Source organism: Serinus canaria, chromosome 1 (assembly GCF_022539315.1).
Source record: "Serinus canaria isolate serCan28SL12 chromosome 1, serCan2020, whole genome shotgun sequence".
Classification (NCBI taxonomy): Eukaryota; Metazoa; Chordata; class Aves; order Passeriformes; family Fringillidae; genus Serinus; species Serinus canaria.
The window spans coordinates 58,033,124-58,049,207 of record NC_066313.1 but is presented as its reverse complement, the minus strand read 5'-3'; the positions used below and the strand labels follow the sequence as shown (position 1 = coordinate 58,049,207).

The 16,084-nt window shown below is 42.9% G+C and overlaps 1 protein-coding gene across 1 annotated transcript in view; it reads right to left on the bottom strand.

Moving 5' to 3' along the window:
• Positions 1-9,510, bottom strand: part of PCDH17 (protocadherin 17) — an 87,839-nt gene extending 78,329 nt beyond the window's left edge. The window contains exon 1 of the mRNA XM_030234982.2: positions 6,450-9,510. Within this exon, the coding sequence (XP_030090842.2) occupies positions 6,450-9,077 (2,628 nt within the window). The 5' untranslated portion in view covers positions 9,078-9,510. The remainder of the gene's footprint in view (positions 1-6,449) is intronic.
• Positions 9,511-16,084: the final 6,574 nt, after the last annotated feature.

Genomic DNA, 16,084 nt, shown 5'->3' with positions numbered 1-16,084 from the left:
ATCCAGATGTTGTGATCTGGGAGGAATTTTTTTAATGACACTTTTTTCTTATCAATGAAACTAGACTGTATCTATGCTTTCTTAATACCAAGTAATATTTGTAACTATTTCATACATACCTATTGTGAATTTTCCATGTAAAAATATTTACTGAGTTTTAATAACAATGCTGTATTATTCACAGTTTCAGAAATATAGGAACACATGTGGTAACATATGTTCAGTAATACGTTCAATGGAGTATTTGATTTCTTTTCTACTGTACATGTGATTATTCTGGGTTAACCATCAGACTTGATGGTTCACCATTGGAATCCTAGAACTAGTGCTCAACCTAAAGCATTCTATGATGCTGTGCTACACTTCACATCATAGTTACAAAAACATCTAAAGTCCAGTCTCATTAATTGTTTGCAAAGATGGCATAAGAAACAAAAAAATCACAAAACCTTCAAACCTCAAAATGAGGGGCCCAATCATACTATTTTTAGCTGCATTCCATAGAGGTCTCAGTCATGATTCACTCTTGAACCACCGAAATCATGTATGAAGTCAAAATTATGCCTTTTCATCAACATGGGAAAAGATAATAGAAACTTGAGAAAATGAAAGCTCGGACAACTTTAAGAGCAGTTGAGAGCTGTGACACTCTGTCTTACATAACTTGTTTCATGTCTTTTATAAAACAGCAAATTCTACAGAGATAATATTATTTTCTTTTTTTTTTTTTTTTTTTTTTGCTAACAAGAATTTCTGTTCTGGAAAGACTGTTTTCTTTTTTATAATATGTATATTCCACTTTAGACTCCCAAATTGTTTTTTTCTCTGTTTTTTAAATTGTTCTTTATTACAGCTCTTCATCTTGGAAAGTTCTTTAGATTTCAAATAGATCTGTATATCAAGAATGATCCTTTTAAAATAGTAGTGCTATAAATATCACCAGCAAGGAACTCAGATCAAGACCAGAACAGATGTAACACAAAAAATGAGTTCAATTCTGCTTCCTCTGTCTCATTCAGCAGCCAGTGCACGTGCCACAGTGAGTGGTGTGTTGCCAGATCTGGTCCTAAAATGTATATGCTTTGTGCCACAATACTGTGCAGTGCATCTTGACAAAAAATATTAAATAAAGCTTCATGGATGCAAAGGAAAGCTTTTGTCCTGAAATTTTTACATAGTCAACTCTAGGATGGACTTCATCGAGTGAATGAAACTAAAGCTGCAGAACAATGTAAAACATTGTTCACAAATATACAATGTACAAAACCAGACTGTACACAAAATTGCAGACTGTATCAACAAAATGCAACCATTCAGAGAAATTATTTTGCAAACCATCTAGCCTTGCAAAATGCTGTTAAAGCCACAATAATGATACCTAGGCAGGTAGTTCAAGAGTTGCACATCATAACTTTAGATACAGCCCTAGAATATGCAGCTGGGAATCTCTGGAATATATAGAGTACAAACCTGCAAACTTGCAAATGTTTAGTGCTCTAGTATCCTCCTGATGAAAAATGTTACCTTGTACTAGTTCTAGTGAGAACAGAGAATAGTACTCCTCGGTTGAAGTAGGAGATATAAAAATATATATACAACTCTGTTTTCAGATAGGAATTTAAATCACTGAGGATGAGTGCAACTTCTCCGATGAAAGCTGCTTCTTCTTATATGCAGCAGCTGCAGATTTCCTTTTGTAATCTTGAAATTTCTGAGCAGGAGTTTCTCAAAGTATGAAATAGCATATTTAAAGACAGAGCAGCACTAATATGGCTCATGGGTTTTTTATTTCCCTTGAAGACTCCATCTTGTTAGGTAGTACCAGACACCTGGAGATGAAGCTGCACTGGGACTTGACACTAATCTATTGACACATCATAAACATCAGGTGTCTGAAGTATTAAGAATGATCTGTACTATATCTTGAAATGCTCTGGGAGTGCCTGGTAAAGCAGATAGAGCCATCCCTAGCTTGAAAGCTTCTTTCTGCAGATTCATTTTTAGCTGTGGTTTAACAAAAGCTATGACCACCTCTTTTTATTCACACTCACCTTATTTCTGTTACATTTACAAAACTCCCCAATTACACCACAAGTACAGCAATAAATAATTTCTAGGATGATCAACCCTACTCTTGCACATTGCAGACAGTTTTCTACACTACTGATATTTCATGTTGAGCCTATTTCTGGAACCTACTTGTGTAAAGAAACTATTTGTTTTCCTTTATCCATCTACTCTTACCTATTGAAAAGCTCCAAGAAGAAGTTGTGATTTGTTCACACAGGGAAAGGCAAACCAATTAACTCAAAATTTTGGTAGGAGAGATACACCCACATGTATGTTTATACTTTTTTTTTCCTGATGTCTGTACTTAAAAATAAAGCAAAATTCTGTTTCTTTTAGTCAGGTGAGTAAATCAGCAGAATGAGATGAGCCAAATTTTCTTTAAGGTCTAGAGTGAACAGAAATCTTCTTTCAGTCATGTTGAGTTTCCATTTTCTTCTGCTTTACTTCTTCCCAATAAAAATTAATAGTTTGGATCTTAAGTGATTCAAAAATCACATGGAATTTTGACCCTAGCAATGAGAATTGTGCAGCACTGCCCCACATTTAAATATTTGTAACAGACTTTTGCTTGAAAACACTGTTTCTAAACTATCTTTAGAAAATGATTGCTGAAGATTAGAACAATAAAACATGGGCTGGTGAAGTGTAAATGTGGAACTTCTCAGTATGTTACCAAACTGTTCTTAATGCACATCAATCTCAGGTGCACATCAAAACACAAATGATCAATTTTCAGAGGGCCTAAGAACTTGGTGCAAGTCTCCTGCACAATAAAACCTGAACGTATACAGCATCCTGGACTGTAGATCCAACATTTTATACATTTATCTATGGATGGATGCTTAAATTATCATTTTTATGGTACTGAAGAAGTTCATTGATTCATATATAAGTAACACAGGCAACTGGGGTACATAGGTGGATGCTGCAAAGTAATGAGCAAACACATAAGCTGTCAAATTGTGTGATTAGTGTGTAAGAGAAGTCATTTAGAGAGAGGCAAGATTACACCACTCTTTCCCATATCAGGAAGTATTTAATTCAACTGCTGGTCCTTTTGGGTCAGTCTGAAACCCCTAATCACTAAGTAACACTTTACTCCACAGGTATTTGTTGATATAAATTGGGCTATCTGTATAGTAAAATACTATTCATGAGAAATAAGGGAACCATAAACCCCATTGGCTTCACTAGGTCTTACTAGCAAGTGAAAGGAAAAAAAAATGCACTTCTAAAAAGAGTGAGAAAATGTGGATCTTACTGAGAAAGAAATTATTTATTTGCTATTAAATATTTATAGAATCAATTGGATGTACTAAGTAATAATATAATATTTAGCATGTATATACATCTCCATATAGTATGTACATATATATATATATATATATACACACACACATATATATATGTGTATATAATGTTTTAAAGAGAATTGTGTCATTAAACATTTGCTGAGAAAATGAGAATGAAGAAACGCAGTACCATTGTATGAATTACATAGTATGGGACTATCATGTTTCAAAAATTTATCTGTAATAACTAATCAGAACATTTGTTAGAGAACCCTTACATAATTTTTTACCTTTCCTTTACTGAGGTACTGAAGAAAACTGCTTAACTGGATTGAATAAGTAAAAGAGAGGATAAAGCAGCTGGATTTTTTTTTTCCACTGCCTACACCTTTGACTCCTAACTGTGTAAGTTACATAGGCAGACACAGGTTACTTGGAGTGATTCAAGACACAGCTGATCCAGAGAGAGTGTTGATCCTTTACTAGTTCTCCTTAAGTCTGCAGTATAAATTTTACATGAGGCAGAAGTACAGGACCAGACATAAAGTAGTGCCTACATTCTAAATGCAAATTTTATATAAAATTTACTCCAGGGATGTGGAGATGGAGAATACAAAATGTATTTTAGTAATGCAAAAGTACAGTGAAGAGGATCAATTTTCCCCTCTAGCTACCTTAAGTCTGAGCTTTTTCTAAATAGAAATCAACTACACTGTTTCTTACTGTGTCTGTTTTGCCAATACAACTACAAAATATAGTATCAGTAAGTATGTTTGAACAGGTTGTACACTAGGTAAAACTGAATGTTTTCTAATCTACTGACTGGACCATGAAAACCTCTAAAACACTCTGTGTAGATAATGACAGAAAACAAGACCAGCATTAGATATATGAGTATATGTTATGAGGAGTTTCAGTTAACATTTTCCATAGTTGTGAAAACTCAGTAAAAACTCTTATAGAAACCACAACACACTTTTTAAGGGAGGAAATTCCTCTCTTAGCTTTATATAGATTGCAGGGAAAAAAAGTCATGATTGATCTCATACAGTGAACACTGTAAAAAAAAAGGAATCATATTTTCCATAGGGATTTTACATTTTTACTATTCAGTAGCATCAATACATTAATTAATTGCTTTATATAGACATTACATGGTTGTAGGAAAGTATAATTTTCTGTCTTTTACTAACTGTTACACTTGTCAGTAGGAAAAAAATGTGGAGAGTTTCTCTTTTAGCTTTCTGACAACTCCATTTTACAGTAAAAAAAAAGTTGACATTACTTAAACAAGTGTCATGGAAAGTTATTTGTTTTTTAAAGCATGAGTAATAAATCAAATTATCTCTGGTTGTGCCCTAACCTAAACTCTTTCCTAAAGTGTCACTTTTTGTTAAAATCAATTTCAGATTTTAAGTATTGCTCCACTCACCTAATTGATAGCAACACAAATTCATGATAGGCATAAAATGAAATTGTTTCTGTGACACAAGTCAATAGTCGCTTGAGGATTAGTTTACAGTGACCTTGTACAGGCAGGGGTTTTTTCCTTTTTTTTTTTTTTTAATTTTTTTTCCCCAGTTATAAATGTTCTATTTCCAGGTCATCGATTACTTGAATTTTGGTTTTTTAATCTGTCAATTGCCACTGGCCATTTCTATTCAGTTTAAAACATTAGATACAGCTGGCAAGTAGAACATTTGATGTTCACAGATCACAGGGCATGGTAACTCCAAGGTATTATGAATCTTCTTTAGGTACATCAAGTGACTACAGTGCAACTTCTTTCCCACTAGCTGCATACACAAAATGAGTCTGTGCCACTTCTGATACACTCAGCTCATTCCCCTATGACTCAGAACAGCATATGAGGAGAACCACAGGATAAAACAGATATGACATTTCAAATATATTTAATAGTCATTATCCAGAGCCTGCTTTCAATCCGAACGTTAAAAATCACTTTGGAACATACCTGTAGTGTTTGAACATTAAGCTGCATTAATCATGAAGTAATACTTTAAATTAAATCAACTGAAGCCAATTTCTGCCCTCACCTTCACTCTGCAAGTTCACTGCTCTGAAATAAATCTTCTGAGTTTCAGCTTTAAACTACCTGCTAAAAATTAAGTCATTCTTTGATTAGTATCCTATATCCAATGGCCCAAATTCTGCCATTTCTCACATTCACAAAAGTCAGTAGAGGACAGTGTGGATATAATTGGCAGCAGAATGCAGCCCAGCTACAATTTCTAAATGAGCTTTGGTAGAAGACAGAGTGTGTAAGTCTTTAACTATAAAGCAATCATCAATGTTGACTCAGGCTACTGGAAATGTGACTAGTTGTTTTGTTGGTTTATGACAGGATGTGAGTTTTGTTAACATTTGGAGATAGGAGGGAGTCACCACATACATTTTCTTTCTATTCAACTAAGCAGAGTTTTCAGCACTGAAAAATTAGTTGTTTTTGGGGAGAGGAGGAGGCAATGGGGCCCCAATGATATTGTCAAAAAAATATATTTATGGATATATATTCTGATGAAGGAAATTTAAAAAAAAAATTAAAACATACATCTTAGAATGATAGCTCATATTTATATACAAGATTGGAGGGCTATAACACGCTGTTGCAATAGATGTCCTCAGTGTGCAGTTTCTTCCTTGTCCTGTTAGTTACTGCAGGTGGTAGGACCACTTTAGAAATGCCCTCCCTCTTCTCCACCCCAAACCAAAGAGAAGTGAAACCTGTGGAAATGCCCATCTCCGTCTGACTGTCTCCTGGTGTGCCTCAAATGAGCTAAATGCCTGCCCACACTCTCATATGCACCTCTTTGGCACTGCCGTAATTCTGTCTGTGTTTCAGTGGGCATTTTCTTTTGAAACATGGGAAACATTAATGAGACAGCAGAACCAGACCCACCAGATGGGTTGTCCAGTTGTCTGGTTCCACTTCCATTAAGTCCACCTCTCTTTAGTGACTTATGTTGGTTCCTACAGTGGTGCCTTACAGCAGATTGCAGTGTAGACAAAAGGGAAAGTTAAACCAGTGTCTTAAGTGAGGTCCAGGGTATTCTAAAAGTCTCCTACCTGAATTATGGACATCCGGCTCGGGGGAGCCTCGCTGGCGTTAGTCCCTTGCCCTGTGAAGCTGGTGTGGCAGCCCACATGTCCCTGGGGTACAGTCAGGTTGTTGGAGGCGGGCTTCAGGTACATCACCTCAGACCTGGGAGAGCTGAGGGGCAGGCGGGTCTGGTAGTCAAAGTACATGGGTGAGGTGGCCAGGGATGGGCTGCTCACCACGTTCATGACATTGAGGGGACCCCGGCTGTCCTCGCCCTCACTGGGCACCAGCATAATGTCATTCTTGCTGATCTTCTTCTTCTTGCCCTTGCCCCCTCCACTGCCACTGCCTCCTCCTCCCCCGCCACTGCCTCCCCCTCCTCCCAGCTGGGGGTGGCTATACTCGGCAATGCGACAATTATAGGTGCGGATCTCCTTGTTCTCTCGCTTGCACTTCACAGCAATAGTGATCATGGCAGCCAGCAAGATGATGGAGACAGTGCTCAGTGTCACAATCAGCGGCAGCGACAAGTCCCAGTGTGGCCGCCGATGCTGCTCGCCATTCACCTGTGGCTCACCAGCCTCGGGGAGGGGCCCCGCCAAGGCCCTGACTATGAGCTTGGCCACAGCGGAGAGGCTGGGCTTGCCATGGTCACTGACTTTTACCACCAGTTCAGCCACAGGGCTGAGCTCCTCCCAGTAGGGGTGCAAGGTGCGTATCTCACCACTGGTGGGGTCCATCTCAAAGAGGTGCTCCTCATTGCCTTCCACAATCTCATACGTGAGGCGCCCACTCTCCCCAAAGTCACTGTCCAGGGCGCGGACGGTGCCCACGGGGTAGCCCACCCCAGCATTGCGTGGCACCTGCAGCTCAGCAGTGTCGTTGATGAGGGCAGGCAGGACGATGAGGGGCGCGTTATCGTTGACATCGAGCACGGTGACGCGCACTGTGGCATTGCTTTCACGGTGGGGTGAACCCGAGTCTTTGGCCAGCACACGGAACTCAAAGTGCTTTGTCTGTTCATAATTGAAGCTCCTCAGAGCATAAATAGCACCATTTGTGGGGTTGACAGAGACATAGGTGTAGATGGAGACATCTCCCACATGCCCAGGCAGAATGGAGTAAGACACTGTCCCATTTTGGCCCAAGTCAGGATCCTGGGCCAAGACTGAGCCCAGGTACTCTCCAGGGATGTTGTTCTCAGGCACCTGCAACACATAAAGATTCTTGCTGAAGCGGGGTGGGTTGTCATTCTCGTCAAGGATCCGGACAGAAAATGACTTGGTGGAGTTAAGTGGGGGATTGCCCCCATCACGTGCCACGATGGTCACATTGTACTCGTCCTGTGCCTCACGGTCCAGGGGTCGGTCGGTGACCACAGTGTAGAAGTTGTCATAGTTCTCCTCCAGGGTGAAAGGAACGGCACCAGGGCCGCCGCCACCACCCAGCACCCGACACTGGAGCTGCCCGTTCTTGCCTGAGTCACGGTCGGTGACCCGCACCAGGGCAATGACGGTGCCTGGTGGGGCAGCCTCACTCAGAGCTCCCTGGCGAACGGAGACAAAGCCAATGGTGGGAGCATTGTCGTTGCGGTCGATGAGGCGGACAGTGACTTTGCAGTGAGCAGGGATGGGATTTGGCCCCAGGTCCCGAGCTTGGACATCAATCTCAATGAGGCCACTCTCCTCATAGTCTAGGTTGCCCTTGACACGGATGAGGCCGCTCTGCGGGTCAATGCTAAACAGGTCACGGACGCGCTCAGGTGCGTAGCCACTGAAGGAGTAGAGCACCTCCCCATTGGTACCCTCATCGGCATCAGTGGCATTGAGGTCGATGACTGCCGTGCCTAGTGGTGCGTTCTCTGGCAGCTCTACCACGTAGGAGGCTGCCTCAAAGATGGGGCTGTTGTCATTGGAGTCAATGAGGCGCACGTTGATCTGCACCGTGCCTGAGCGTGGTGGGTCACCACCATCCAATGCCGTCAGCACCAGGGTGTGGTGACTCTGCTCCTCACGGTCTAATGGCTTCTGGATGACCAGCTCGGGAAACTTTGTGCCATCACCACGGGACTTCACATCGAGGGAGAAGAGGCCGTAGTCATCACGAGTGAGCAGGTAGGTGCGCAGACCATTGTCCCCAGCGTCTGGGTCGTGGGCACTGGTGAGGGGGAAGCGGGTGCCTGGTGCAGCATTTTCGGAGATGTCCATGTCCACTTGGTCAGAGGGGAATGATGGTGCATTGTCGTTCAGGTCCTGAATCTCCACTTTGATCATGCAGATCTCCTGGTCATTGGCGAACACCTCGAGGGACAGCTGGCACTTGGCGCTGCGCCGGCACAGCGCCTCACGGTCAATGCGCTGCTTAGTGTAGAGCAGCCCGCTCTCCCCGTCCACGTCCAGGAGGTGCGGGGCTGAATTCTCCAGCACCCGGAAGGTGGACTTGGAGCCGCGGCCGCCCCCGGGGCCGCCACCGGGAATGCCACGCTCCGCTGGCAGCATCCCGCCTCCCGCCGCGCCTGCCGCCAGCCGCGCATCGCGCCCGATGTTCCCGATGACCGTGCCCGCTCCCTGCTCCTCCGGCACCGAGTAATTCAGGTTCTTCAGCGACAGGGCGGGAGCCCAGCAGAAGAAAAAGCAACAAATGGAAAGGTACATCCCCGAGCAGGGGTGGGGGCGGCAGGAGCAGCAGCGACGACCAGGGTTGTCCCCGTCTTCTTTGCCTCCTGCGCTGGGGTTGTTCTTCCTCCTCTGACGGCTCTTTCTTTCCTTCCTTTTTGGTTTTGATTTTTTTTTCCCTTCTCTTTTCCCACCCCTATATTTCAAGTTCCTGAACCTGTTGCTCTAAAACATCTGCAGAGACACAGGATGGGAGGCAGCAAATAGACCATGTAGCTCAGAGGGAGGGAGCAATCGGGGGGGTCGGGGGGAGGGGAGGGAGCAGCTTCGGCAGCGTTTCAGCAAGAGCTTGCCGTGCTTACAGCCCCTCGCAGTTACTTCGTCTGTCCAACTTCGGCAGTGGGAGGGGTTCAAAAAAATCAGAAAATTTGCAAAAGATCTTCTCCTCCGGGCAGGCGATGGGTTCCCGATCCTTGAATCCCCGCAGATGTACAAAGAATAATAAAAATAATAACAATAATAAAAAACCGGCGGCAGTGGTTGTTGTTCTAAAAACGATCAGAAATATTTTTTAAATATGTGTATTTATATATACATAGAAGAAGGGGATGGTCACAGGTCTATAGCAGAGGTAAAAAAGCTTATTTGCTACTCATCGCTTGTGATGCGATTGATGGAGTGGAGGGACAGGAGAGAGACAGAAGGGAAAAAAAAAGTCTCAGCTTGTTGTTGAAGCCCTCTTCGTGTGCAGTGAGCGGCAGTGAAATGTCTGATTGCACCGCGGGGTTGTTGGTTTTCAGGGAGTGTTTTGCTGCATTTAGAGATCTAATCTTGCATTGCTTGCGGCGGAGAGCTGCATCTCGCTGCCGTCGGTATTTCCCCCCTCTCTGTCTCGTACACCCTGGGTCACTGTTTCCTTCCCGAATCAGAGGGAGAGGGAATGAGGATTGCAGGGCAAGAGGGGATAACAAAACACATTAAAAAAAAAAAAAAAAAAAAAAAAAAAAGCCCAAAACCCAAACCGCTCCGCCCCCGCCCGCAAAAACTAGTGCTCGGATTTATAGCTTCCTTTCTCCTCCTTTACTACCAGCCTCCCACCCGTACTTTTGGGGTGAAAAAATTAAGAAACCCACCAGTTCACCTTCATCTCTAGCAGTAAATATATATTTTGAGAGAAAGCTCAATCAGCAGCACGCTTGGTTTTCTTTAAGACAGGCCAGTAGCCGCCGCCACCACCACATCCTTTCTCTCCGTGTATGTATGCGTTTGTGCGTATGCGTGTCTGAGGAGCTGCACTTTTCTCGATGCAGTTTAATTCCAGTTTGCTTTTCTCTCCAGCCGAGAGGAAAGCAACAGGCAACCCATGGCTGGACGCATAGATTAAAAAAAAAAAAAAAAAAAAAAAAAAAAAAAAAAAAAAAAAGCAAGGCGGGGGGAGGGCGGGGGAAGAAAGAAAAGCCACCACACACACACACACACACTCTCTTTTTCTTAGTCTCACTAAAAGGGAAACAGTCTCTGTATTCACAGGGCTGCGCTATCAAGTGCTTCTCTTTTCTTTCTATTCAGCGTCTCCTTCCAATGACACTGCCGCCTAGCCCTCTTCATTTAGGGAAGGTGAGAAGAGGAGAAAAACAATCCTGGCGATGAATAAAGTGGGAGATCTTTTAATCGATTAATTCACTTATATTAAAACCTATGCAGTTCCGCGATCAGTGTGATGCATTTTTTGCAGTCCTTTCAAAGCTTTAACAGTCTGAGCATCTTAGTACAGGGGAGAACAGCGGCAGCAATGCCAGATGCGTCCCCCCTCTCTGATATACACCTTTCCTAGTGACACGATGTATAGGTAAATACTGGGGAAGGGGAGCAAAACATTATTTCAGGTTCTTTTAACAACCTGAAATAAATGAATGGCAAATCCAGAAATGCAGGTGTTTCAATCTGCTTGGATGAGTCAGATCCAGCGGAACAAATCACATTCACTATCGCCTCATGTTCCTCCCTTCACAGACATTAGTTGCAGCTTCTTCCTAACGCTTCTCTGACTCACTCTATAGACAGGAAAGAAATTAATCAGATTAATATTTTGGAGAGAAAGGAGGGAAGAAAGAAGGAATAAAAAAAAAAAAGAGAAGGTGGGGGTGTCGGGTTTAGCTACACTTTTACTATACCTCTTTCTCCGGGAGACTGAGGATCAGGAAAACAAGGCTGTTATCCACTCACTGGCACAGAGGCGCGTCTGTCTCCTGCTTTGCTGAGTGTTTTTAACCACCTTTCCTCAGTGTTATGTGTGAAATATATCAGAAATCTTTCACATTAAAAGAAAAAAAAAACGCAATAAAAACATAGGTTTCCAATACATAGCTCACAGATCTAGTTCCGAGTCTCAGTTCTGCACTGTTTTTTCTCCTTTATTTGAGTCCGGACCCAAAGTACACAGTTAATTCTGCAACGTGTGGCAGGGAGGCTTTCAAACGCAAAAGAAGAAAAAACAATTATTCTTCTCTGCCTCATTGATGGGTGGCCCCTTGCAAACAGACGGTCGCCAGTCTTGGCCAGGCAGCACGCGGAGCGAACGCCGATCCCCGATAAACCAGATCCATTTCACCAGCCGCCCGCAGGTAAGTGGAGAATTCAGTGAAAATTCAACAGTTGGAGCCGCGCTCTGCCTCGCTCGCGCTCGCTCTCCCTCTCTCTCTCTCCCCCCTCCTCGCCTCCCTCACTGCAGCACTCGCGGGGCCGCCGCGCCGCGCCGCGCTCGCCCAGCGCCGCTCTCCGACTGCCTCTATTCACCTCACGCCGCGGCTTAAACATTGATACGGATTCCCCGCCAGCCAATGGGCGGCGGCGGCGCCGGTCGGCCCCGGCGCGTCCCGGCCAATGGGAGGAGGCGGGCGGGGGGCGGGGCCGCGGCGGGCGCTGGGTGTCATTGATTAGATCGGCTCCGAGGGGGACGCGGGGCGCGCGAGCGGCTCGCGCGGGTTGCGGTGTCTGGCCGCTCGCGCACCGCGGCGCCGCGACCCCGGCCCCTGCCGCCCACTCACCCGGCCTCCCCATCACCCCGGCCTTTTCCTCACCCCTGCCTCCTCGCCGCCCTTATTTATTTATTTGTGAGACGTGTTAACAAGTCCTCTGCGTTGACGGGTGGGGAAGCAGGGGGGACGCGACGCCCCCGAACTCGCCCAAAGCACTGCGAGGGCGAGGACTTGGCTCGGCCGTGCGGTCCCCGAGTGACCGCCGGCCCGGTGATGCGCGGCGAGAGAAGGGGCGTGTGGGTGGGGGGACACCCCCGCCACCTCCGCCCCGGCCCTGCGGGAGCCGCCCCGGGTGTCACCCTCTTCGAGGGGCAATTCCCGAGGGCGGGAGCGCATCCCCTGCCGGCCGGGAGCGGGGCGCTGTCAGCCGCGCCGTGAGGGGCCGGGGGCCGCGCAGCGCCCGCCCCCGCCCCCGGCGCGCAAGGGAGGCTCCCGGCCGGGGGCGGCGGTGGCGGGGGGATGACTGAGGATGGAAAGGTGCGTGCTCGGATTGCCGGAGGGCCGGTCTCGACCCGTGCGTACGGAAATGAAGCTGCCATTTGTGACGAGCGTGTAAGTAGCAAGAATCATTTAGGGGAAAGGAGTTAAAAAAAAAAAAAAGAAAAGAAAAATATATTAAAAAAAAAGGAAGAAAATAAACTCTGGAGCACTTGTAAGACGCTCCTGAATTATTTTAGGAGCGTCTCTTAAAAGAGTCAGTTAAGGCAGCTGCTCGTTTGCCTTGCTCAATAGAATAACCTTCAGCCCTGAGTTATTATGTCCATAAATATAATATGACTTGGAAAAAGTCTTGCAGATTTATAAATTCAAATGAGTGTTCTTTGCAGACCCATCTTCTCGTCCTGAGGACCTCTTTGTAGCTGTGAAACAGATAGTTTGCCATCCAGAGGGAGTCTGCTGGTAACCGTTATAGAACTAATGCCGTGTTAAAATGCAGTGTATAAATAAACTATACATACATTAGTGGCAGCAGAAAACCACTACTCTCAGCCGAGCCAACTTTCTGTGTGAGAGCGACGGACAGATGAAATAAGGGATATGTTTACAAAATGGGCTTTGCTTTCTGCATGAGGGCTTCAGATTGGCTGAGGGAATTTGGCGTGCTCGGCTAACTCACGTATTTGGAGAAGTTCCGTATAAAAGCAGCGCAGTATTAAAAGTGGAACAAACACCAGCGTAAGCCCCTGAGCTATCAGGAGACCTCGGTTGACTGCAACTAGAGTCCTTCGCCTTCCTCTCCTTATTCTGCAGCTTATGCCAAACCTTTAGGATGTCTCGGGATGTCCAGAGATTTTTCCAAGCCAGTTCTGCTAGTTGAGGGGGGGAAAAAGGGTCATTGCAATTATGTAATGGCTCCCTCTAGCGTGCCAGAGGTACTGCTGCATTTGGGGTATATCCCGTGTGCGTGCGTCCTGTGGGGCGTGAGTGTGTGTGTCTGTGTACGTGCATTCTGTGGGCTGTACGCTGTGCCTAAGTGTGTACACATGTGGTAACACTAGTTTCCTTTCAGAGCATGAAACGCTAGCAGGAGTAAAAAAAAAAAAGTAATATATTTCTGACAATATTTCTCATGTTTAGTTTAAAAAACAGCCTCGAAACCCAGGATGAATTTTCCTTTTTTTTTTTTTTTTTTTTTTTTGTGGAGGAGGAGGAGGCTAGTGTCTTCCTCACTTTTTTTTTTTTTTTTTTTCTCCAGCCTGGTGAGGTTTTTGTTTTTTGGTTTTTTTTATATGACTCAGCATTACACAATAAATACTCTGACTCCACAATGAATTCAATACATTTGAAGGCACTCTGCAGTTTGCAAAACAAGTACTTGGGACTCTGAATTAAGGGAAAAACTATATAACCGTTTATACAAGTAACTGGAGTCTTTGCTTGTAAAATCTGTCTTTTTTATCAAACATCTTGTAGCTTACAACAATCCATTGATAACAACGGCATGCATGGAATACTTAGAGGAAAAATAAAATCTGAAACACTAGCACTGAATTTTCAAACCTCTGACTGAGTTCCAGGTGATAATGATAAATGAAACTCCTTGCTCTACAAGTCACTTTAGTTTTGTGGTGTTAAGTTCAGCAGAGCTGCATGTTAATACTCATTCTCACTTATGGCTGATTATTAATTATTTGTAATGGTTTCTTGGAAATCATGCCATCTTTGCATCTTTGCAAATTGTGGCTCTTAAACCCAATAAAGACTTAGATGCCTCACTGGAAAAATACACATTAAAAAATTGTGCCTGCTTATGAATATATGCCTCTGTCAGGTTGATGTTCATTCTATCAGACAGTTTATAACAACAAAATGGCATTTATTGATTTTAATCCACCTGTGCAAGTAATGAATATTTTATTAGTTTGATGATTTTATGGTATATCTATAATACTTTTTTGTCAATTTTTTAGCGCACATTACATATTTGATAGCTGAGACTGGCATCATATATTCATATTCATTCATCAGAAATTGTTGTATTTTTCACAAAGAAGAGTTGGAAATGAAATGTATGATGGTAGTGCACATGAATGCAAATAATACCTATATATTGTGCCACATCACTGTATGTGGTATATAGTTTGTATTTGTTGCTGAAAAAGCAAACAAAAAAGAAAAGAAAATAAAAGAAGTGCTTATTAACAGCTTGGAGAGAAAGCTGGTCTGTGGAGAGGCTAATACACAGAAAAATCACAAATCCTTAATAATAGAAATACACATACAGAAGACTTGTACTGCCTGCCAAATCAATAAAAGCACATTAAATACTCTGTGAAGGAGAAGCTCAACAGAGGAGCAAAGTCCAATATAACAGCCCTAACAATTAACTATGTATGGAGTTAAATTATGCTTTGGAATGCTACTTTTCAAAAAGTGATTTTAAGTGTTTGTGTTTTGGAAGCTATAGTTTTCTGTTAACCTAAATAACAAGTAGTAACAGAACACATCTCCAAACATTTTTTAAAATTTAATGAAAACATAACAGCAGTATTCAGTCTTTTTTTATGAAGTGTTCATGATGAAATCCAGTACTTTATTATTCTATCTTTAGCAAAGACAGGTAAATCTTTATTCTTTCAAAAAATTTTAAAAAAGGAAATTAATAGGAAATACCCTTAGTCAGAAGTGTTGAAATAAAAATCTATTGTCTTGGTGTGGAGGGTGTTTAAGCATTGCACAGAAGTCTCAGAACAAATAATCCCTAAACAACTAAAAGAAAATAGGAAGGCAAGGAAAAGATCAATATAGTTAAATGTCAAGGTTCAGTATTTAAGGTATTTGAGCCTAAAATGTATCATTGGGAAAGCCCAAATCCAACCAGTTTGAGAAAAATAGAAAGAAGTAAAATTAGAAAGGCCAAGGAGCAAATTTGAGGAACAAATAATCCATATATAAGACAATTAATTACCTGCTAACAAACAAACATGTGCTTTACCTGTGTGAGGAAGCCATGAAAAAACTGTCCAGCCTATTATTTAGCCATAGCTGTAAACCAAAAAGTACTACAGAGAAATTATATTTCTGTACTCTAATACTCATAGAAAATGAAGACGTTTCCTTACGTCAGCTTCTTTTTAGTAACAAAGATGAGATGTGGGTGTGCTTAAGGTGTCAGTGGTGATATTCTTGAAGAGCAGAAAGCATCTAACTAAATGGTAGTCATCAAGAGTTCTTACAGATTCTGAAAATGAGGTACATGAACTGTTTAAAATATGCAGTCATTAAGATCAATTACAATGTTTGAGGATTAAAATGTACAAAATTTCTTTCTCTTTTAAAAAGACTAAATGGGTGATCAACAAATTTTGGTGTGGCAAGATTTATTTTTTGTAGCAGTAGTACAAAATGGATTAAAATAATTATTAAAAAGAGAAATTATATGGCATCTAGAGAAATGTAAGAGAAGTACTGTCCAGAAACTCAATGAAATCAATGGAAACCATTCCGCCAATTTGATCCATCCCATAGTAGCAAAGTAGTACAACTTGCATAAACTAAAAGGACATT